At 38.7% G+C, this 25,934-nt stretch overlaps 1 protein-coding gene across 2 annotated transcripts in view; it reads left to right on the top strand.

Moving 5' to 3' along the window:
* Positions 1 to 823: 823 nt before the first annotated feature.
* pias1a (protein inhibitor of activated STAT, 1a) overlaps positions 824 to 25,934 on the top strand; it is a 54,892-nt gene continuing 29,781 nt past the window's right edge. The window contains exons 1-2 of one of the 2 annotated variants that reach the window (XM_053229426.1): positions 18,321 to 20,088; positions 21,943 to 22,014. Coding sequence is in view for 1 of the 2 variants with exons in the window: in XM_026937659.3 (XP_026793460.1) it covers positions 864 to 887 (24 nt within the window). In the remaining variant the exon portion in view is untranslated. Of the gene's footprint in view, positions 888 to 18,320; positions 20,089 to 21,942; positions 22,015 to 25,934 lie in introns of those variants that run through there. The other variant, XM_026937659.3, reaches the window with a different exon arrangement.

Below are 25,934 nucleotides of genomic sequence, written 5' to 3'. Positions count from 1 at the left end.
TGCAACCAGGTTATTGTAAGTTTTTTATATTTCCTATTTTTTCCTAAAATATTTCTAATTGTTTTTCACTTTTTTAAGTGTTTTTCAAATTTTTATACGTTGTAATTTCACATTGAGGGTGGAAAAAGTTCTGACATGATTTATCTTGGTTTCATTCTTTTTACATCACAAAAACCTGCCATTTTAACAGGTGTGTGTAGACTTTCTATATCCACTGTATGTTCCATATGAAGACATTTAGGATTCAGTCTAAAACATGATTTTTTCATTTGTCACTCACCTACATGGCCAAAATTCTTGCTAGTTTAAAGTGCCAGAATTATTTGATTCCCTTCATTGTGGCATTAATGCTGTACTGTTTAGACTGAGATGTAATGAAGGACAAGACTTTATTAGGAGAAAAGGAAAGACGTGTTTAGTGTGTGAGTTCTGTGAGGTTTAAATAATTGCACTGGTTAATGTAATATATCTGAAATGTCTGCATTGCAGGGTTTGTCTGTCATTCTGACAGGAATGTAGAATTTCCCTCCTTTAAAACAAATCCATCAATATTGGTTGTTTGTTAAGAGATCATGTGCAATGAAGGTTTTTATTTTGGCACATTTTGCTGCATGTGACTAAATGTAAAGAAATTCCACTGTAATAATTTTCACGTGGCATGAATTTCAATTCCGAGGCACTGTGTGTATAGTTCAGCATCACTGCTCATCATATCATCACTCGCTGTTATTCCACAAAATTACAGATGAATTGTGGGTTAATTGATTTGCGTCAATTGGGGAACGTGCGCGATGACGCCCTCGAGCCGCGCGTGGCCCCCACGTGACCGGGCTACGTCATGGCCTGCGCTAGGGAACTACAAGATGGCGGAGAGCGCGGAACTGAAGGTAAAACGCTGCGCTCCATTTGCGCTTAAATTGACAGATGAGAAGCCGTATTGTGCATGTTTGAGTACACCTGATGTTTATTTACAGCTTTTATATTTTACTTTGAGCTGTGTTTGTTTTCCGGACGAGGCAGAAGCTAATATTGAAGACTTGTGCGCTCGTCAGTTCTTGCTGGAGCTCTAGAAGCTCCTCGCTTTACCATGTTATTGGCCGAATCCCAAATGGCTCCGTATTGGACATATAGTGCACTGCCATGCCGGTATTTCACACCCTATGTAGTGGACTATTATGGGGGATATGAGAGCCATTTGGGATTCAGCCAAGTGTTGATGTTGAGAGAGATAGAGAGCTGTCCGCTTTTCTTGGTGTAGCTGCTAAGTTTTTTTTTTGCCTCTTTTAAAGAAGTTTTAGCAGATTTTCATGTTGCTAATGATTCAGGACGGCAGGCAAACCTGTCTTCATACACTGTGGAATAATTTAAGTGCTTTATTTGTGTGTTTTTTTTTAATAACTAGGAGGTAACAGGCAGCATCAGCTTAGCTGGTTGGCTAACATACGAACATAACGTTACTGCTGCTAGAGGGCTCCATCTTAGAAGCAGCATCATATCTATAAGGCGAATAATAAGCAGCACTTTTCATTTTCTGCACTGTTGAATATCATAGTTTGTGTTAGCTTGCATGTATTTTTGAATTTTATGTGTTGTGTTGTGTATTCATGCTGGGAACAAGCGAGGCAAGGTGGAATAAAATGTGTGGTGGGGGATTTACTGTACCGGCTCCCTGCAGTCCAGCTTCAGTGGACGAGCAGAAGAAATATCTCACTTAAGACATATTAAAAAGCTAAAATAAGCCTAACTGTGGTGTCATCTTTATCCATTTACTCAGTGTTGATGGACACTTTCAATATCATATCCTGGTAATTCGCTGAAGTACAGCATCCAGCAGTGAGCCCCTGGTGTCACTTGTTTGAATTGGAGTCTCTGATGTGATGGTGATGTTAAATTCTGTTTGGAAAAGAAAAAAAAAATCTAACTTTGATAAACCAGACAAAGGTCATCAGTTAATGCATGAGGCTTTTCTCAAGATCGTCAGTTAATGCATGAGGCTTTTCTTTTTTCTTTTCTTTTTTTCCCCCCATCTTCAGTCTGGTGACCTGTTTCAGCCCTGAACAGGTGGGAAAGAAAACCTGTTCATTAGAAGTGTGCAGATGGGAGGTGGAAGCTCTCCTACACTGTTTCAGATCATCTACATAAACAGTTGGCGTGTGTTTGTGTGCCTGCCTGTGTGTGTGCGTGCGTGTGTGTGCGTGCGTGCGTGTGTGTGTGAGTGTGTGCGTGCGTGTGCACATACGCTTGCACACGTGTATAGTCACTGTTATGCACTGCTCAGAGGTCTCGCCTGTGTGCTTGTTTGCTGAGTTTCTCTATAGTGTTTAGCCAGCGTGCGTCTCCCCCCCCAAAAGTAGTCCACTGTGTGTGTTTTGTAATCGTCCATGTCCTTCACGTTGACCTAGTACTGTTTGTCCTTGATTTTCATTTAGGCTTGTATCTGTAACAAGCCGAGCCATATGGGGAGATTAGAGATTAGAGAGAGGATGGATTCATGTATACTGCCTGTATTTTGTGCACAGTTAATGAATCGAATCAGTTTTAATCTACAGCAACTTCCAGGCATGATCAAAAATCTATTCCTCTAAATCACATGTGCAGCGTGTAGAAGACGCTCGCATCCAGAGTGATTTGCAGAAGTAATTCTTAAAATTACTTAAATTATTTTTAAATTACTTACTACAATTTGTGCTCATTTAAGTGCTTACTGTAGAGGTAGGTGTTCAGACAGTGCACTCAGTGTTGACATTTTTTTCATCTCGGTACATGCGTAACGAGGAAATTTTGTTGAAATGTTTGCTTTTCCCTACAGATCTGTGTGCCATGAGTAGAAAATTTCAGTGCTAAATGATCTACAGACATTCACAAGGAATCCGTCATATGATATAGTGCAGTAATGTCCTGCTTCAAAATATTGTCCTCAGTCTTGTGGTCCATTTGAGAAGAGGTTGGTAGCATTTTTGACAAAAGGATAAAGTTTGATGTATACATTTGATACTGAGACGCTGCATCAACTTAAAATCCTGAATCAGAATGTATTTAGAATAAATACATAACGTATTCAGAGTATGTAGTTTTTGTTGTGTATTTAGAATAAATACAGAATGTATTCAGAATAAATAGATTTTGTTTAAAGCATGTATTTTATTGGAAATTAAATTGCTTACTTAAAACAAGTGGTGTTTATTAGTAACTTAGGATAATCAACCAAGAAGTGCTAGGCTATTTAGGAACTTTAAGAAAAGCCTCCCTGATGAAGCTTTCCTAGTACCAGCTGTGCAAACTAATCAGAAACTACAGCTAAAATATGTGTTAGTATTGATATTAATTAATTATGCAAACAGTTATTTCCAGGACTGTGAATTAAACTTGTGCATTCTCCAGCACTACACACAGAAACAACCATACCGCTGGTATTGTGGAACGAATATATTAAAAATCAAAGACAGTGGCACAGTGAAAGCAATTGGATTGGTATCGGATTGGATTTAAGATATTTTCTGATTTGATCCACTGCTGATGACTGACCCAACACAAATCTTGTGCTGAACACAGGGCAGGACATGAAGTTTGCAGAGAGTTGGATTAGACACTGCGAGGATGTGAGTGTTGGGTATGGGCTGATGGTCAGAGCTGTTATTAGTATCATTTGATGTACTAAAATGATAAAATTGTAGAAAGCTGGAAATGATATTGTGATATGATAACAGCTATATTTGCAGGTTCCTTATTTTGGATCAATAGTATGATGTGATGTTCTTGGAAAAGGTCATCCCAGTATTCAGTTCACCTGATAGGAGTTCCATAAAAGCTTGATAGGACTGCTTCTCCAAATGAAGAACTTCTTTTTTGTAGTAAGACTAGTTAATTGTTTCAAAATGCAATGTTCTGATAAAACTTTGAACAATTAAAATGTTTTTAATTATATGAATATTTATTATCGGCCCATAATCTAAGCATTATCTCATTCTTGGTTTGGTTGTTATCACAAACGTGGCAGTCAGGAATATCTCTCGTTAAGCGAACTTTGTACTTGAAATGGTGTGTGGGCAATCAAGAGAGAGGCCAAACACAGAGCCCCCCAACGCTGATCTTCTGAGCTTATTGCACTGTTTCTCTCTCCTCAACCTTTTTGTTCCCAGAAGGGATGAAGTTAATATCTGCACGTCCTCGTCCTCAACTCGACTCCCTTTAATAGCCTCTGGTCAGGTGTAGAGTAAACAAACTCTCCCCTCATTTTTGTGAATTTCCTTTATTTCTGTTTGTTATCCCAAATCAGTCCTTCTCCAAATATCCTCTGTGTGAGATGACTAAATGACAAAATGAAGTATGTGTGACCATGTGGAAAGGATATGGAGGGACAGGAGCTCGGGATTGATATTTCATTAGTGAACAAAAATGAATTTGTGGAATTTGAAGTATTTAGGCCAAGAATAACTTCTGAGATGGAAAGTTTGCAGTTATGATGTTGCAGTCACAGGTGACCTTAAAAACTAGAAGCACAATATTCTTATAGTGAACATTTTAAAATATCTGTAGGGGTGGGGTGACTCTTGTGTATCTAACTTTGTATGTATAATTTTTTCATCGTTCTTCAAATCCGTTGGCTTATGGACGAATTTTCCCAGCGAATGCAATATATTCTATGAAGGTGGAGATATTTTTGCTGACATTAAATTCATGTGCAGTTCTTAGTCATTCTTGCAAGTTTCTATTACTAATCTCCAGCATATCTGTGGTAAATTAGTTTAACATGAATTAAGTCAATGCACAGATGAAAAACAGAGGCTGCTAGAGCCTCCCACTGCCAACTGTCATGGCTGGATGTATTTTTCATACTTCACGTTGCACATAGCCTCATGAATAAATAACTATGTCCATAACAATAGTCATCATTACTTTACTCATTATGTTCAGGGCTGGACAAATCACTAGCCCGACAAGAAGTAAGTTTAATTAGCAGAAAAAGAGAAAACCCGTACTCTTTATTACCTTTGTCAAAACAGTCCTTTTCGTTTGATATCTAGGCTATGTTTAAACCTCACTGCATGCTTCCAGATCCTAGCACCTCCTGAACTACGTACATCAGCCAATGCGCATCTGATTGATTCATTAGCGAGTGTGAGAATAGGAACGCGCAGGTATGTGAAAATACTGACAAAACCAAATGAAATAAAGTGCACTCACCTTGTGGTGACAAGAGAACATATCACGAGAAAATTAAAACACTAACAAAATTTGAGGACAGAACATTATAACTCATAGCTATAACACATAACACCTTCTGACTTTTTTTGTGGTGGAAAAACAGTGTGCTATATTAGAAACTTCACTAGAAGAAGACAATCAATTATTCTTTTGTTTTCCTTACTCTGTATTAATGCCCTTAACTAGCAGACTATAGTATTATTACGTTAGTTGTTATATCATTACATTATTTTTCACTACCGCTTTTTAGCTGAGTCATTTTTTTGGGCAGCACTCTAGAGATTTCAATTTCCTGCTTGGCTAGCTAATGAACATATCAATTGTCCACCCCTGATTGAGTATAAAAAAAAAGTCCTGGATGGTGGCTGGGCTGTCATTCAGGAGTCATGGAAGACAAAGTTATCATTTGACTTCTTATTTTGTTGTTTTGTTCTTTGGGTAATTTATTTAAGGCTGCTTCCAAATTTAGTATCGTCATAATTTTAAGTTCAGGAAGTATTATGTTCTGAAGGGAACGCACCCCCAGTGATAGTTTGTTTATCTTTAAACACAATTTTGTGTTAATACCTTAAACCAGGAAAAAAGGTTAAGTAAACATCATGATCTCGAAGCGTAATATGGATACATGGCGACAGTGTGAGATCAGCGCTGAGATCGGTGTTATGGCTTCATCTGCCCACTCGTATCAGTGTTCACGAACAACAGCTGCAGGAGAAAGTTGAGAGAGGTGCTTTTCTATGTCGTTGATTCACCTCATATTCATCAGAAAGCGGAAATGATTCAGAATATAATTTTGTAACCGTATGGGTGGTTTCTGTTGCTCATTTTATTCCAAATACTGTGTCTGAGACTTTAAAGCTGCATGTGTACTCGTTTGAACCACACATTGATGCATTTGCTGCTTTAAAGGAAATGATTTATTCCTGCTTGATTTTTTTTGTTTGTGGACCTAAAAAGCAAGTGCCAAATAAAACAAATAAAACGTACATTCCACACATTCATCACCGCGCTTCGTCTTTTCTGTCTCTCCCTCGCAGTCAGTTGCCTTTTCTGTCTGGCCTACCCATTCTCTCTCTCTCAGTCTCTCACGTACACACACACACAATTCTGAGAGGAGTGTGTGTGTGTGTGTGTGTGTGTATCTCTCCTCACCAGATGTCCTTCTACCTGGCAGCGGTTTCTGTATTAATTTACTGGGTTTAACCCTCGCACTGATTTTCACAGGGAGATCAAAAATGCAAGATGTCTGCTTTTTTCTTCCACTCTGTCCTTTCTGAAACCTGTGACCGTAAAGCCTCGATTCGCTCTATTCTGAATCTGATGCTGAAATCATTCTCTTCTGAGATCCATTGCTTTTCCTGCATAATCAAACAATCCTAATCTTTGAAGAACACCAAGAGAACTGACACTGCTAGTGGCTGCTAATGATGTCTTCATAAACGTGTAGTCTTTATTTTTCTCTTTATTTTTCTTTTTGAGCTTTCTCTGTTTCTCCTTCTTACACATCTTTTCAGTTATGTGTCTAAAATTCTTTGTTTTGTAAGCTGCCTCAGCTGAAACTAGTCAGGAGTGTTTGTAGGAGACGTTTGTTAGACTGCCAGCTTTATTCATTACAAGCTCTGGACCAAATAGCCTTCTCAAATCTAAAATTACAAACATTACAGCAACGTAAATAGAGAATAATCTGCTGTCCGGTTCCGTTTTCTTTTACATAATTGGGGGGAAACTAATAGTACAAATCTCATATGAACAGAGGGATGATCTGCAGGTTGGCTCAGTAACCTGACAGAATTGTACAGTAGACTGAACCAGTCAGTATCACAGGAAAAGTGATTTGTGTCGTGGTGTTTTTTTTTTTTTTTTTTTTTTAAATGATTTGAGGCCCAATAAATTTCGACCAAATTACACTGATAACATTGCATTAGCATTTCTCTATGTTTTGACTGAATGCTATGTCCAAAGTAGACTATACAATCACAATGTTTTTTTTGTTTTTTTTGCAACAAGGTGTAAAAGAATGGAATAAAAATGACACCATGACAGCACGTACATTTAGGCTGTCATTAATCAGAATGAGCATAGTAGGCTACCTTGCAAGTAATTTAGTGCTGTTGAATTCTTGATTCTGATTGCTCAGTATGTGTCGATTAGTTTCCTGTAACAGCAGCTCTGACAGTAGCTGCAAGGCAAATCCCAAATGTATATTAATGCACTAGTTACAGTATAACAGGGGGATGTAAAGCCAACACCCAAACATATCTGACTCCTGCTAAACGTGAAGCTTTTGTGTAAGGAGATGTTTATTTAACATTTATGGAAGGAGTCTCCAGTGTCACTGCTTTGTAGCAGTCAGGATAGAGGAAATTGGGCTTTGTTTCTCAGTTTCTCAATAACATGACAAGATGCGGAAGAGACAGAATAAAGAACGACTGGTTATAGAATGACTGTTTATAGCTGCGCTATAAACACATAAGTGATAACAGGAACTAACTTGTTTCACGGACGTTCCACAGCATTAAATGTAAATGTTCATCAATTTTTTAAAAAATAACAGCCCGACATAGTGTTTTATTCCTAACATAATAGCCTAACCTGTGTGATATAATTCATTTTCTATGTTAATAGAGTTAAACATTTATTGTCAGAGGCTTGAGAGTACACTTTATGACTCTGCTCTTTTCACCGTAATAAACTCCGCAAGTTAAAATAGCTATAATATGAAGTATGTTAGCTCAAGTAGCTATCCTGATAGAAAGTGAAGTTCTGAATTCCGAGAACTGAATCCAAAATCAATTAATTTTTATTTTATAAATATATTTTTAAAATGTTTTATTGTTTGGAAGCTATTGCATAAGATTATACTAGGTGCGACATGCTATTATTACTATTTTTTATTACTGTTTTAAATTTTTTAAAAAACTGCACAGGAGTATGACATGTTAAAGTTTAATGTTGCATAGGAATGGACTGGATGTTGACAACATTAAAAGTCGTTCACTGTAAACTAGACCTGTAATACACCTCTGATAAATTACAATTTCAAGCCCAAGGCCATTTTTCAGTGCAAGGTGATTAAAAATAGCCCAGTAACAGGGGGATTCTGCTTAATATGGCAACATTGAACACTCAGTTGGAGCTGATTGTAAGGGAACAGCAGAGGAAATCATGTCTTTTTAAGCAATATTCGCAATTCTCTTTATACAAGATTTAATATTTTATTTGATTTTAAAAACTGGATATTTTCCATCAGAAAAGTTCAGCATTTTTTTTTTATTTTTTTTTTTACTTTTCTGGATGTAAACCAAAATGAATTTGGGGCATCCTTGGATTGAAGGTTGTTTTCAAATTTTCTCCTGTATTTATCTCACATTTTGCAGATTCCACCTAACGTGCCAGTGTTTGGAGTTTTATGGTGGATGTTACAGAGGAGCACAATTACAGCCACTAGGTCTTTGCGTTTTGGCAGCAATCACCGATTTTTTTGTGCTGTACTGTCACTGTCAAAGATCAGTAGCTATGTTTACATGGACACTAATAATCCGATCGTAATTGGACTAGAAGCACAATCAGATTTAAAAAGTCAGATGTAAACACGTCAATCGGAATGAATTGGCCAAAACCGATTAAAATTTCATTCGGATCGTAAGGGGTGGTTTAAACCTTTTCTAATCCGATGGAGAGGACATGTAAACACTTCATCGGGTTGAAAATGAAACCAGATAGTTCTGCGCATGTGCAGTGACGTACAAATCACGTAATGACGTATGACGCACGGCTGTCAGCGGTATTGGGGCTCTGACCGTAGCCTCACCAGGTGCCATGTTCCCCTCCACCATTGAGCATAGTGTCATAAATGACTGTCATGTCATCCTAAAGTTCTCCTTCCACTCCTCGTCTGTGAAGTGGTGCAAGACGACGTTGTCCCATCAGTCCTTGCTTCGGACCCTCATCCACAGACGCCTTGTTCTGGGCTCGGGAAGGGGCATTTTAATTGCTTGAATGTTGGAACGGTGGGAAACGTGTATTCGTGCACTGTGCGCATGTCAGAAGATTCTGTCATGTAAACGCGCATATCAACCCGATTACTTTATTCAGCATTCTTGTAAACACTGCGATCGGATTAATCAATCTGATTGATTTCATTCCGATTGAAACAAAAAGTGTCCATGTAAACGTGACTATTGTTACTGATTATAATGTTTTGTTCTCTTGTAGTCATCCCAATTGAGAACATGTATTGTCCTAGCTCTGAAACTATGGGTGTAACGATACACTCTGGTCACTATTCAATTCGATTCATGATACTGGCTTCACGATTACGAATCAATTGTTAGAGTATTTTGAACAAAATTTGAATGAAGAAAAGTTATGTCTGAAAAGACTCCTTTTTTATTTTTGAATCATAAACAGTGCAAAACAATGTGCATTTTTGTCTGTATGAAACTAAATAAATCAAAAATAGCTATGAACAGAGGTTTAATATTGTAAACAAAATGTACTACAGGTTCACCTTATCTTAAAAATAAATCAATGAATTTATAAATTTTCCCAAAATTTTTAATTCCATAAACAAAGTGTCTGACCTGCAGATTTTGAAAACTATTGACTGAAACGTATTGAGCACCATAGCAGAAATGGAGCTCCAATGTCGGCTAAAATGCCCGATTTCCACAGCCTTTGGCGTAGTTTGAAAGCTACTGAAGAGCTCTTTTTAACTGTTGTAACATGGTCGTGTTACGCAAAGTGCTCTCACATGTGCAGGCTCTCCATAGTTGCGTGAATTGCCAAACAGTGCAACTGTATTGCATGCGTAATTAATAGAATGCTGATTTCCACTATGTGAATCGCATTTCCATGATGCACATAGTCATGTTTGTGCATCGCAGTGCATCATGTCTCGATATATCGTTATACCCCTTTCTGGAACTGAAGTACTTTTTTGAAGATACAAAGAACAGGGATTTCAGAAAGATGGATATTTGTGTTCTGCATTGTAAAGGGAAAATCACAGATATAATTAGACGTTATATATATACACCAGTAGGGTGAGGCGATATTTTTGCTAAGTCGCCCACCTCTAATTAGATATTTCTGTGCAGCAGTGTATAATGTGGCAAAGTGCAAAGCAGAACTTAACCAACAAGCTTTTGAAAAGTATACCGATTATAGGGTCTCACAACAATCTTAACTGTTCCACATCATGACAGGCTCCTGTCAATCATAAGGTGCATGGTGTTAATTTTAGCACAAAACTGTCTAATGTTCAGCTAAACCTTTTCACTGTAATAAGTCTTTTCACTGTAATAAATCTCAGTATAGGAACCTTCCTAAAGCAGTATGTACTTTTTGGGTATTTATGGAAATATAATTCTGTTTAATATATAGTACACACCCCATCTGGATTAATCTAATGCAGGGATTCCCAAACTAGGGCTTGCTTGATTTACAACTCCTTTTCTGTTTTATTAGTTTATTTTACAGATTAATATTAGAAATATTGCTGTAACTATGAAAACAGATTTTGTATTTTAAAAATGTTGCTGGGAGTTTGAATGGAGCGTGTACGTGCTATTTTTCCCCCCCATTATCCTGACACGCTGCACTAGTGTAGGAATTCAACAACAGAAATGGACAAATTTTCCTGTCTATGTACCTCCACTAAGCAGACTAACATTGTGTATTAAATTGCATACTTATATACAATTCTAGACTGTCATTACGTACTAACATTAACCGGTTTTCCCGTTTCAGATAGTGTCTGAATTTTAACAAACCTTTAACGAAGCGTTCAAACCTAGTGAAAGTTTTGCATTCTGGCCTTCCGAATTTTCTAGATTAGTAAATACTTTGGAATGTAAGTTCAGAGTTTTCGATTTGAGAGACAGCTCATGACACACTGGAAGCCCAATCATGCAGGCTGTGTTTTACAGTTCGACTAGGAAACCTGATGACATGGATGTTTTGGCTCTGGCATTCCAGCTATCACAACTGTATAGTTATCACACCATCCCGGCGTGGATTGTTTTCCTATAACAACATGCCCATCATGTTTTATTCCTTATGTGTCGTTTGAAGCTGGATGTGACGGCGGAAAGGGCACACCCTTTCAAACACACCTCCTGACTTTTTGAAAAGCTGTGTCAAGAAATGCCTGCTCACGTTCACCCTTCTCACTAGACCGGTAAGCCAGTGCAAAGAATATTCTTTGATTTTTAGTCACATACACTACACGTTACTGACACAAAAAAAACCACCGAAACACTTGCTTAAGGTTTTTTTTTAATGAAAGAAAACATCTGTCGTGAACATTAGAAGTCACATCCTGACTTTTCAAGGTTATATTAACTTATATGAATGCACCATTGTTATAGCATAAGGCTGTAAGTGTGAACTGTTGGAAGACTTAGTCCAGCAATGTTCTGGGTTTTATGCATGAAGGGGCTGAAGATTTGTGAATTGCAACGCAGATGGGACAGCATTCTTAAAACTCTTAAAGCCGTCATAACCCACTAGAAACATTGTCTCTTTCCTGCAGCAGTCATTACTGGACGTACACTAATATTAATCCCATTACCACCACAATAAGTCGTAAACTACAGTGAGCTTTGACAGTCCAGCCCCTGTTGAGACAGATGTTGTGCAGAAGCTGCCCAAAGTCTTTTTTTTTTTTTTTTTTTAAATTAGTCCCTAGGATGATGTTAATTTGAATTTATGAGAGTTATGGTATTGAAAATATACACTCCCTATCCACTTTATTAGTAACAAATGTATACCTGCTTATTCATGCAGTTATTTAATTATTTAATAATCATGTGGTGGCAGTACAGTGCATAAAATTAAGTCGATACAGGTCAAGAGTTTCATTTTCACATCCAACATCAGAATGTGGAAAAATGTGATCTGAGTGGTTTTGACTGTAATATGGTTGTTGGTACCGGACAGGCTGGTTCGAGTCTCTAGAGTTTACACGCTCTGGTCCGGGGAAAAAAAAACAAACAAACTAAAATCGTGCCGTGCGTAGCAGTTCTGCGGGTGGAAATGCCTTGTTGAGAGGAGAATGGCCAGACCGGTTTGAGCTGACAGAAAGACTACAAAAACAAGTCACCACTCTTTACAACCATGGTGACAAAAAAAGCACCTCAGAACACACGACACATCAAACCTTGAGGCACGTTGGGCTACAACAGCAGATAACTGATGTGATTATTTTGACTTAGAAGAGGCATTTTCTCTTGTTGAATGACTGACTGAAAAGAAATTTGTTTTTCTCGGGAGTTTTATTCTGTCAAATTTTGCGTCTAGTGCTACAATTATTCTTGCTCAGGATTGGCTAGTGGGTCTTACTACAATCAGACAGATGTTTACACTCTTCAATTTTGTGTTCCTAATGAGTTTTAAGCAATTTGTGCATCACATAATGTGAAGATACACATCACTATGTTTAACTGGGCATCAGGTGGCTCTGCCTTTTAACTAGTAAGGGACCGTCATTGAAGTACACCTCATTAAATGCATGTTTAATTAATCTTTTAAAATAGCGTCTATTCCAATAACCCAAAACTTTTATGTAGTTTGATTTGGTTAGTCTATAGTTCACTACTTTTGTAGGCTATTGCAGTTATTTTCACATTTGGATTAAAGTTGTTTGATGGGATTTGTTTGGTATGTATGAGTAATGATACACACTTCGATGACGGCCCCTTACTACTTTACAGCCAGAGATGTGTCAAAAAACTTCAAAATTTGAAAGTAACTAAATTAATGAAGACATGAGTGTGCGTTCTTTTGATATTGTATATGTAAATTTTCACAGGTTCTTTTTATACATCACTGGCATTGGAACTGTGACAAATATCGAAAACCAGCCACAGACATAAATTCAAGAAACTTTGATTTGAAATACAAAATCTAGTGATATTAATTTAATTAAATTAAAAATTAAATGTTAACTTCAAGAAACATTTCATGATGTGATACAGAGCAGTAATTAGAAATTAGAGATTACATGTCAGGAAAAATAATTTCTTGTATGCTTCTAAATGCAGACTGCAGTCCGGCAACAGCCAGACTTGCCTCATTACTTTGCATAACAAACCAAAGAAAGAGCGACCGCTGTAATAGCAAGCATATGTACTTATTAAATGTTTATTGGAGTAGTTTAGTCATCCAAAATAACTGAAACAAATCAAAATCATCATAATGATTGTTTTTCATTTTTCATTGTATAAATAATTACATCTTTCTAAATACAGACAAAATGATCCTTCTTGCTCCAGACACCTTTGTATAAATAATTACATCTTTCCTAAGAGTATAAATCATTACATCCTTCTTAAGAATTTCCCTCAGAGACTCAGAGAGAATGCTTTGGTTCGGTGGGCAGAGCCACTTCAGCTCCCTGTACACTTGCTCATCTGTTCTTGTTTGCAAAAGCTATCAGTGAAGTTGTCAGTATTTCCACTTGATTGAAAAGTGTTGTGTGACAGATATAAGTCGCTGTGTGTAAACACTGGCCCAGACGGAGATCCCCTTTCTGTTACGGGAAACCAGACTGAAACCCTGCTCTTCACTCTGACGTGCATTTGCTTCAGGAGTCTACTTTCATAAACCAGAGCTTAAAACCAGTTACTTTCTTTTTGTCCTGTTGCCGGTGTAGCATTTTACATGTCCATTTTCATTTGTACAGGTAAAGCAGAATTCAGCCCCAACACAAAGAAGCTGGAAAAAAATTCACCTGTCGACCGTGCTACAGCAATAACAGTCGATACGAGTTCACAAAGCAGTCAAAGCACTAGGTTTGTGATGCTTGGCGATAGTATTGGGAATCTCAGATAGAGTCCAGCTATCACACTAGCTATCAGGTTGGATGATTTAAATGTCTGTTGGAAAGCACGGTGTCTGCAGCTTTAAGTTCGACAAAAATAAATTGTGTTGTATCTCATATTGTGTTGGAATATGTGGTCCCTTTTTGCCTAATTCATATCTTATACAAACCTTAATAACCTGCTGTCTGACTTCGGAGCCAAGCAACAAAAACATCTTTCTCTGATGCGTCTTATCTTCGCTTGTCAGTGCTAAACAGATACAGCAATGCTAGCCGTCACTCGCAAGTAAATTAAGTAAAATGAAACAACGTGTTGTGAAGGCTGCTTCACTGTAAAAGAATTCTGCTGTTCAAGACAGCGCACATTCACACGTAGTTTATAGAATTTAATTCAGTTTTATAATGTGTGTAATTACAGGTAATAACTCGTTAGGTTTATTTACAGTCCTGACCCTGAAGCATTGCTGACCTCGTTAATGGGTTATTAATTAAAAAAAAACCTAGATATTAAACTGACTAGCAGCTACACCCGACTTGCACCCAGCTCGATTTATGTTTTCGTAATGACGTCAAGAGTACATGACACACGTGTACTAACAACGCCTTTGTCAGCATCGCCACAGCCTGCACCCCTCCCTCCACCCCTATGATACACAATTATAGAGAAATATGTAAGCCTGAGGAACACAGGTTTACCTCAGAAAGTAACCGCATGGCAAAGGAAACCCACCTAGAGAGCCATGTACCTGCGTACACACCCAGGATTGGCAGTTTGTTGTGGTTTTCCTCAACCCTCTGATGTTCAGGAGGCAATCTGAAACACTGATCTTACTGATTGAGTTAAAAAGGTGTTAGTGGTTTTGGTTTTAACACTCAGATTTTATTTATATATATATTCAATTGTGCTTAATGTTCTATCATCTGTTATACATCAGGAGGGTCTTCTGTAATATTTCAGGTTCTGACCATTATTTGGTTCTGTACAAAGCTATTTCTTTTCACGCAGAAGAGAAAGGCTAGACAAATCATGTTGTCATTCGGTATGCTGTTCTTGATTAGAAATTTTGCAACAAGAACAAAAACATGGATGAAAACCAGTGTGAAGGCAGGTCAGGGTGGTACCTCGCCTGACTGTAGTACCTGTAGTGACTGCAGGAGCAAACCTAACATACACATCGCTTGTCTTCAGTAGTCATCGCTGTTTACTGTAAAGAATACGTTTAGAATCGTGACTGGACATGAGCGCTGGGTGATATGACAATGCAGTCGGATATCACTGATGGCTAACATAATCACGCTGATCCTTGACAGATGATGCTCCCAAATTTTAGAAGGCAAAATGGATAGAAAACTAGAAAGGGGTCATTTTAAACTTGTTAATATTATACAAAATAATGTACAATTTACATGCAGTTTTTTATCCTACAAATAGGAGAAGTAACATCAACTTACCAAAAAAGACTTATTAATGATGAAAATTTTGCAAAACAAATGATTTCTCTATGTAATTCTGCATCTTTCCTCTGCTCAGGCCAGGTATATCAACCAATCACGAGCAGAGTGTCATTGTGATCAGACTGTGGGCTTCTGGGTTTGTAGTTTTTAAGCTATGTTTAGAATGAAGAAGCTTGTATACAGTGTTATATATTTGTGGTGCTTTTGAAACGTGCAAGCGACGAAGATGAGTGCGAGGTGGGGGAAAAAAATAGGAAACCAGCGTGATCAATGAGAAACAGGTTACCATGACAACCCTGCTGTAAGCAGACATACACATGGGGGGATTGGAAATGTAAATGGTTACAGTGAATTTTGTTACAAAAAGATATTGTTCGAATTATTTTTGATAATCTATAACACAGCCGTATGGACTTTTCATCTGCCCTGCAGTCACACGCCTGTGTTGTTAGTTACGGCAACCATTGTGAATATGCTACACTCTGAATTAATTTGAGTACTTATAATTTGCAACAGCAGGACTAGCTCTAAAAATGATTTCATGAATAAATCAGATTTGCCCTGCTATGTGAACATCGGCTGAGGTTTCATAGAGCTGCTGCTGAAAGCTTGAGAAGGGCTGTTCAGTGTTCAGATATATGTTAAATGGTAAGTTTTAGGAGAAAGGTTTTATTCTTCCTCACTTGTAAGTCACTTTGGATGAAAGTGTTGGACAAATGAAAAAATGTAAATGAATGCAAATCACCCACTCTGGTGAAGCATGTGATGTGGCTTGTTGTGTTCTGCTAGCAGGCTGCGTGTGTGTGTGTGTGTGTGTGTGTGTCCACGCTGCTTTTTTTTGTGCCTGCAGGAGTGTGTTTGCCTGTGTTGTGGTTATGTGAATGGTTTTGTTTTATATGCTGGATTCTGCTTTTAGACTCTGCCGAGGTGTAGGTGTGTGTGTGCGCGCCTTTGGTACTGTGTTAGAAAAGCACAATGCACCGAGGTATGTGAGTGTTGATCCATAGCCAACGAGCTGCAGGAGAGAGTGGGGGAAGGGCGAGAGAGAGAGAGAGAGAGAGAGAGAGAGAGAGGAAAAGCAATGAGACAGGCTGTGTGTGTATGTGTGTGTGTGTGTGTGTGTGTGTGTGTGAGAGAGAGAGAGCGCACAAGTGAGTGCACAGCAGACAGAAATGGGAGAGTGAGGAGGAGAAAAGTGAGACAGTAAGTGCACAAGAGAGAGAGAGAAATCTAAGTGAGGGAGTGTGTATGTGTGTGTGTGTGAGAGTGAGAGAGAGAGAGAGCTGAAGGTGGGGCTTGCACAATAAGCACAGTCTGGGCTTGTGGCTATAGAGAGAGAGAGGTAAAGTAAGACTGTGTGCAAGTGGGGGAGGGAATTGTGTGTGTGCGCGTGTGCGTGCACGTGTATGTCTGTGTGTGAATGTTCTCGTGTTTGTGTGCACACATGCTTCAGCCACAGTAAAAAGCATCCTGTAAAGAGGGAAGCCAGGAGACAGTTTGATCTCAGTTGGTATGTGTGTGTTTTTATAGTAAAGTGATGATGGAGCTCTGTGAATCTGGAGCCATGGTTCGTTTCTGACACACACACACATATACCCAGTATCTGTCTCAATCCTATATTGTTTCTCCTGACCTCATCACGTGAGATTACATTTCAAAAGTTGATCCGGATCACACACATATAGATTACAGCCGCAGTGGTATAGGCTTTTGGACATAAATTAGTCATGGGATGAGGATTTCGTTCTCTGTGATGTATCCTAGAACAGACCTAAGCGTCTACCACTAAACATTTCCAGCAGTGTGAGCGTTAGTATTTTGGTGTGTAATGCAAACAGCACACAAAGATACACACGTATTCACACATTCAAACTGGAATGGATCTCTGCCTTAATAGTTGGAGTCTGCAGCATTTTTGTAAGACATAATGCCATATAATGTCATCACGTATGTAGTACATGACACTTTGTTTTAGCTCAACAGTAAACTTTGAGTGTGTACATGCCACGAATGTGAGACAGTGAGGATTTTTTTGGACTGCGTCTTATTCAGTATCATAGTGCATCTGAATGTGGTTGTAACTGTACAAAGATTAACAGATGCCTAGTTTTGGGCAGAGTCACAGTGACGGACAGGTAAGACAGTGTTTCTGGCATATCAGCTCCAGCTTGCTTTAACCCACAACCTGTGCCTGGGACCACTGCATGTGTGTAAGGCATTCTGATGAATTTAAATGAGACATTTGGATGGATTTGATAAGTAAAGATGGTTTCGTATGCTACAGAATTTAATATGCTGCTGCCCCCGCTGTTACAAACAGCATCGTTCAATGTTCAGCAGTACACTATATGGCCAACAGTTTGTGGACACCTGACCAACACACCCATATGTGGGCCTTCGCTAAACTGTTGCCACAAAGCTGGAAGCACAGAATTTTATAGGATGTCTGTAATTTTATAGGATGTGTTTGCTGTAGCTTTACTGTTTCCCTTCACTGGAACTAAGAGTCCAACTGTTTCAGCATGACAATGCCCTTGTGCTGGTTGGTTGGTGTTGGTGTTGAAGAACTCGTGGCCTGCACTGAGCCCTGACCTCAACCCCTCTGAACACCTTTGGGATGAACTGGAACGCTGGCTGCACCCCAGGCCTCCTCGTCCAACATCGTAGTCTGACTAATGATCTTGTGGCTAAATGATCAAAAACGCCCACAGCCACACTCCAAAATCTAGTGGAAAGTCTTCCCAGAAGAGTGGAGATTATAATAACAGCAAAGGGGGTGTGGGGGGGGGGGTGTGGGGGGGACTAAATCTGGAATGGGATGTTCAAAAAATGTATATGAATGTGATGGTCAAGTGTTCACAAATTTGTGGCCATATAGTGTATGTCAAAGTCTTAAGTATTATTTCGGGGGGAGTAGATTTCAGGACAAATGTCTGTTGAGTAATATTGCTGGAGGACATGTGTAGTAATTATGATCAGTTCACACGGGAATAATGATTGCCACACACAGACTATGAAGTCACAGAGAAGGCAGTGACCTTTATTAAAGTGCTTGTTGTAGGGCTTTTGGTTGCACAAGTTGTCAAGTACTCCACTATGCAGAACCTCGATCATTAGTAGGTCACGTAACCATATAATGTATGTAGGCTATACGTGTGCTAGGAACTCAATCGCTTACCAGAAACTATGGTTGATGGTCTGACATTCATCAGGCAGGTTGATGTCTCAGGGCATTTAGATTAAAAAAAAAAAAGGATAGTATATAGAGCAGCTTGTGTAGAATTCACAGCATCAACCAACCAGGCAAATCCACTCAGCCAATTTATTTGCGTTTCATATTGAAAATTGTGTGCACTGTTCTGGCCCACCTGTATTCATGTGTTTGTCTACCATGGCATCGTTGTACTGTTCCTGAAATGCTGTATGGTTTTTTTGACTGATAAGGCTAAAATCTCAGAACATAATAGTTATTGATGTTAAATATTACACCTAAAATGCTTATCAGATTTACACAGTACTACTTTGGTAATGATTAATAGTGTCTGACTTGATCTGTACAATATTTGGGTTGGCTACCCTTTCATATAACCTTTCCGTGTTAATTGGTTGATGCTTAAAAAAAAAAACCTTCATGTCAGCCAGATGATATAGGTCAGTTGGTTTATTTGTCAACCACAAATCTGTGCTCCTGTCAGCTTTGCTAGTAATTGCTGGCTTTCAGATAGAAAAAAAAAAATTCCAGCATTGTGCTCTTTTATATGCACTTCCTCCATAAGCACTGTTGCTAGCTCTAATAAATGTAAATTTCCTTGTAGCAAATGTTAATTAGGACTAGTAGCAGTGTAGTGTGTAGAGAATCACATTTGCAAGGAACAGTCTGCTTTGGACTTATAAGCTTGTTGATATGATTTGATTATGCTTTCCTTGAAATCTAGGTGTCTTGATCACCTGTAAGTTTTTTTGCATGACCATTTGTCCCAACACAGCGGGACAGATTCACATAGTCAGAAAAGGACATGATTTTTGAGGACAACAGTGTACTCATTTGGATTTCACGGGACTAAAGAAGGTCAAACTATAATTTCTGAAAAGAAATGTGACCTTGTCTGTCACCCAGAGCACTGCCACACTGCCATCCTGAAACGTTTACCTCTGTGGGTTTGTGCTGGCTTACACCTCCAAGACCAGGTGTCACGGCAGTCTCAGGAGGTCACAGGTGTGAATCACACGCAGTTCTTAAATAGCAAGAAAGTTTTTCACTGTTCAGAAGAACTTGGGAAGCTAACCGGTAAGTGATAGACTGTCTTTGCTATTGAAATGCAGGTCTTCTTGCCAGGACATACTCTTATAAGATATGAGGTTATAAGATGTTAAATGAGGGTAAAACTGCAAAAGTGAAAGGTTTATCCAGGTGTAGAATGAGCTGCTAGTTCAATGTAATCATGATCCATACATAAATAAGCATAGGATATGATGTGATGGCTATCGATGCGTCTTAATCAATATTCATCTTGAATGCTCATTAACAGATATAATATGACAGCACTGTCAGAAGGTGATTCATTTTCTGTAACAGCAGCTCCGCCAGTAGTGCCAACTGAAAGGTAAATCACAGCTTTGCAGAGATAAAAATTCTATACACACGCTGTAAAAAAGTACAGGATTTTGTGATGTATGAAAAAAATTAAACCAATATAAATCATGTCAGATCTTTACTACCTGTATTTGCAAGTGAAAAACAAATAGAAATGTTTAGGGAAAAAAGATAAAACTTATATAACCTGGATGAACAAGTGTGCATACCCCTTAACTAATACCAACAAATCACCTTTTGCTTGTAATACAGCACTCAGTCTTTTTGGCTAAGCGTCTTCCAACTTAGCACATCTTAATTTGGCGATTATATTCCACGTTTCCTTGCACAGATGCTCCAGATCTATCAAATTGTGAAGCGATGTCTTATGCACATTCCTCTTCAAGTCATTTCGCAGGTTTTCCGATAGGATTTGCATCTGGGCTTTGACCAGGCCATTCCAAAATGTTGATCTTCTTCTTCTGAAGCTATTCCTTTGTTGACTTGGATTTGTGCTTGAATTATTATCGTGCTGGAAGGAGCCTGCAGCTTTCGTGCCAAAATAGATTGGTATTTGGAGTTACCTAAATAAACCCTCTATCTTGACTAGAGCCCCAGCTGAAGAGAGGCAGCCCCATATCACGATGCTGCCACCACCATGCTTCACCGTGGATATGGTGTTCTTTGGGTGATTTTGCACCAAACGTTTTTTTTTTTGCTAATTATGCCCTAGACATTCTACCTTGATCTCATTAGACCATAATACATTTTGCCACATGCTTTGGGGTGATTTAGTTGATCTTGGATGTTTTTTTTTTGTTTTTTTGTGAGAAAGAGCTTCTGTCTAGCAACCATACCCCATAGCCGAGACATGAGAAGAATATTAGAGATTGTTGTCACATGCAGGGAGTGACCAGTACTTGCCCGATATTCCTGCAGCTCCTTTAATGTTGTTGTAGGTCTTTTGGTAGCCTCCATGATAAGTTTTCTTCTTGTCCTTTCATCAATTTTGGAGGGATGTCCTGTTCGTGGTAATGTCATTGTGGTACGCCATTTTCTCCACTTGTTGATGGTCTTCATATGCTTTTGTACACCATGTCCTGATCGATACCTTTAAACAATGTGATTCTTTGTGAGCGTACATGCTTTGTAAGCTCTTTGTGGACCATGGCTTTAGCAGTTGGATGAAACCAAGAATGTGGCAAGAAAATCCTGCAGAAACAGTGATTTATCAGAATCACTGATGACAGGTGCATTATAAACATGAGACTTTGAATAAGAGTTTGAATGTGATTGGTTAATTCTGGTCGCGGTCACATGCCCCATTGTAAAAGGGTGTACACACTTGCACAGCCAGGATATTTTTAAGTTTTACCTTTTCTTTGTTCTTCACTTGAACTAACTTGTTTTGCATGCATTCCACAACATTAAATGTAACTATAAATGGATTAAAAGCATGACACATAACACCATGCTGTCAGTGATTATTTTCCTGTAACAGCACGACCCTGATATGTTTTATTCTGTACATGATGTCAGAACAGATTGTTGAACTTAGACAATCTCTGTCTGAGATGAGATGTGTGAGAAACAGTGTATTTTGAGATGTTTTCTATCATATCTTCTAGTCTAATATCTCTGCTCCGGACTGCAGCAACAGAACTCGTTGTTACTTAAACATGAGCATGTGAGCTGAACTGCTGACCATGAGATGTGTTCATGGTACTGACTCACAGCCATGTTAAATTCATAATGGCCTTCAGCCCAGTGCCCATATGCGGACTGAGCTGTCAAACTGGAACTTTTTCATAGTATCTCACGCTTGTTTAAAAGCTAAGGAACACGTCCACAATATTGGCCTCAGTTTTAATAATTTTTTATCTAGAACAAGTAAATTACCTGTCTTGGACTTTGGACATGTAGGACCACAGACACTTCTCATTTAGATCATCTCACAGTGAGTTTACATTTTCATTGTTTTTCATTGTTGTAGGAACACACTCAGTGTTCTTTTTGTGATGCTTGCTGCATTGCTTCACCTGCACTCCATATTATTGTGTGAGAGTCTGTTTGTGTGTGTGTGTGTGTGTGTGTGTGTGCGCGTGCACACAAGTGTGTGTGTGTATGTGTGTGAATGAGACAGAGAGAGAGGGAGTCAGGCAGTGGTGAGGGTGCCAGAGTCAAGATTGACTTGATTGACAGGCTCAGCTCTCAGACAGACACTCTCAAAGACAATCTCATGCCCGCTGTGTTTCCACTACTGCCTGTGTGTGTGTGTGTGTGTGTGTGTGTGTGTGTGCGCGTGTGCCCTGTCTGCCTGTGTGTTTTTACTGGAGCTGGCTACCTCTGTGTGTGTGTGTGTGTGTGTGTGTGTGTGTGTGTGTGAAATTTTCATTTGTTTTGGAAGCTCAGCAGCTCATATCTCAGCCCTTCCCCCATCACTATGGTGCTTGTTCATGTCTCTCTCTCTCTCTCTCTCTCTCTCTCTCTCTCTCTTTCTCCCTCCCCCACATCCACCACTCTCTCCCTTATATATGGCTTTCTCTCTCTCTCTCTTTTTCACTTTCTCTATTTTTCTCCCTCCCCCACATCTACCACTCTCTCCCTCATATATGTCTCTCTCTCTTTCTCACATCCACCACTCTCTCTTACATCTCTCTCTCTCTTGCTCTCTCTCTCCCCCCTCCTCCCCTCCTCTCTACCTCTTACCTCTCCCACTTTTTTGCTATCTTTCTCTCCCTGTCTCTCTCTCTCTCTCTCTCTTCTCTACCTAACTGTCCCTTGCATGTCGATCAATCTCTCTCGCTCTCACTGTCTCTCTTTTGCATGTCCATCACTTCTCTGCTCACGTTCTCACTCTCTCTCCCCCCTCTCTCTCTGTCACACATCCACACTCTCTCTCTCACTCACATGCTCGCTCTCATTCTCTGTTGCACTCTCGTTTTCGCGCTGCACCCTCATCTCTCTCTCTTTTCTCTTACCCTGTATCGTTCTCTCTCACAGGGTTTTTCCTTCTCTCTAATTTCTCTGTTCCTGCTTTCATCTGCTCTCTTGTGTTCACACTTTCTGTCCAATTTTATTGAGCCATGTTCCCTCTCTCCATGCATAATCCTCTCCTTCTGCCTTCCTTCTCCTTGTTTTGTGGAACTGCTGTGAATTATTCACTCCTCTGTATGGGCTAAATTATTTAGTATTCACTCGATTTGTGTGTACTGTGCGAATTCTAGATTATTGCAGGAAATGCGTGGTTAATTTAGGGACAGTGTTTAAAAGAATTGTATCCTACTATCTGTTACAGGTGGCTAATATGATGATATGCTGTCATCTTGACTAATATTACCTTTTCTGAACACATTCTGGATATTGACAGTAAGATTAAAACACTGACCAGTTGCATAGTTCAGTAAAATAGCGATTAAGACTTTTTATTTGTCTTATTAAGGTTATTTCTGTGAATCAGATAGTGTTAATAGTTTCATTGCAGCTGCAGCACAGATGGTCAGTTCCCTTTGAGTGCTGATACAATCTCTCTCTCTCTCTCTCTCTCTCTCTCTCTCTCTCTCTCTCTCTCTCTCGCTCTCTCTCTCTCTTTTTTTCTCTCAGCCAATCAGGGTGCAGAAGTGATTGTGCCTGGTCAAGCACAGCACCCATTGAAGCCATAGAGAAGCTCGGCTAAGCACATGTTTTAAATGAATAATAGTATAACAAATAAGTAATGAAACAAAGTTGTAAACGACTTTTAATAAAATGTTTATTGTAATGTATGTTTTCATATCACTAAGCTCTATGGTGGTCCTGGCTAAGAGTTTTTTTTTTTTTTTTTAATCTTATCACTCACAACCCATTGTGAATCCCAGGAATGCCACAGCAGTCTGAGGTTCACGTTGCTCTCTGGAAGCACGTGTTAGCGGTGGATCAGGGCTGTAAGATTGCGGAGGTTGTGGTAACAGTGATAGCTCGTTGGTTATTGTTCTGGACTAGTGATTTGAAGATTTCTTTTTCAAAACCCAGGACTGCCAAAGAGGCGCTGTTAAACCCCTGAACATGATGTTTAACTGTTCAGCTCAGTGCCTGCATTATATCTCAGTGTCTCAAATGTAAATCACTTTGGATAAAAGCGTCTGCCAAATAAATAAATATGAAGCTCATGGGAAAGATGATCGTTCAGATGATTGTTTAGAAAATATAAAAAATTTCAATGTGGTGTTAGAGGGTTTGGCTAATGTTTCTATCCTCAGAAAAAAACTAAATGTATTGTGTATATAGCTTCATGTATCACAATATTACATATTTATTAGAGATGGCACAATACCATGTTTTCTTTACTGATGCTTTTAGTATCAGCCAGTTTTGAAACCCATCTTTAAAAGCTACTTTTAATTGAAACACTTAAAAAATACAGGGAAAAAAATACATAGCTAAACCATGACTTGCACCAAAACTTCTTACATTGTAAATTTAACAAATTGTAACATATAAATATAATAAAAACTATATAAATATATATAAAATATAAATAAAATAACTATATAAAATATAAATAAAATAAATATAATATAAAAAAAAAAAAAAATCAAGTGTTTATATGTAAGCATTTCCAGTTAAAAAAAAAAAAAACTCTTACAATCCCAATTCAGATCTTTTCCATTTGTTACAGGATTAGATCAAATTTGTTCATCTTTTCCCCTCGGATATCCGATCCATCATTTTGCAGGTGATGGCCTGATACTGGTCCTGGATTAGTGCAATCTCTAATATTTATATGTTGTCATCTGGGAAAACCCATCATATATTACTGTGGATGATTTCTGGCAAACAGAAAAAAGACAAAACATAGCTTTTGGCCAAAATAGGGGTTTTTCAGACTATGATATATCTACTTTTTACCAAACCATAAATATATTTCACCTAACTGATGTGGAAATGTTTTGTTTGCTTTATATCATACCTAGGCTTCCTGCCTGCAAAGATCATGTTGGATAACAAATGCGATGGTAAAAACAGTCAGTCTGCATAAAGATGTCTAAATCCTTGCTAGCTAACACAACGACCGTCAGGATTTGATCCAGCTTTAGAATAGCTACATGCCGTAGTGAAATGGATACAAGTCTAATCAGTTCAGGTTGTAATCAGATACCAGATGTAAAAATGTCTGTTATGCTTCTGCACCACAGATGCAATGAAATCTTTAAATGCAATGTTCTCTCTTTTCACTTCTGGGAGTAAACAGGTTCTAAAAAGCTAGAACTTGTGGTTGAGATGCATGCAAATGCAAAACATATTTCAGCTCAGGAAAACCCGTGTGTTATGTATGTTTAGCATTCACCATTTTTGCCAGAACTAAAATCAGACAGAAACCTACGCAGACTAACTTTAAACACAGATGAGCTTGAGTCAAACAAGTGACCACACACAGACCTGTGTATATATGTGTGTGTGTGTGTGTGTGTGTATGTGCGGATGATAGGCCTTCAAACGAGTAATAATAGTGCATATAATGTTTTCCAGGCGTGTGTGTATGTTATTTGAGAAGTAAAATGTGTGCAAACTTGTTACTCAATTTATTGTTTTTTTTTTTTTTACTCTTCTCAAGCCTTAGGTTATAAAATGATGCTTCCTGGAGTGTGTGTGTGGGTGTGTTTATGTGTGTGTGAGTGAGTGAGGGTGTGTTTGTGTATGTGTGTTCTGCAGTGGTGTGTTCTCTTCATGCATATTTCATTGTCCAGCTCACAAGATTGCAGTGATTGCGCTGCTCTGGGCCTGTGTGTGTGTGTGTGTGTGTGTGTGTGCGCATTTTAGATTTAGGATAGGCCTATTTTTTCTGGATCTTGTGTTTGTGTTTCATCTATAGTGCCTGTTTGTATATAGGGATGTCTG

This window comes from Pangasianodon hypophthalmus, chromosome 25 (assembly GCF_027358585.1).
Source record: "Pangasianodon hypophthalmus isolate fPanHyp1 chromosome 25, fPanHyp1.pri, whole genome shotgun sequence".
Classification (NCBI taxonomy): domain Eukaryota; kingdom Metazoa; phylum Chordata; class Actinopteri; order Siluriformes; family Pangasiidae; genus Pangasianodon; species Pangasianodon hypophthalmus.
Note: the sequence above shows the minus strand (reverse complement) of the source record. Positions and strands in the feature narration are given on the sequence as shown.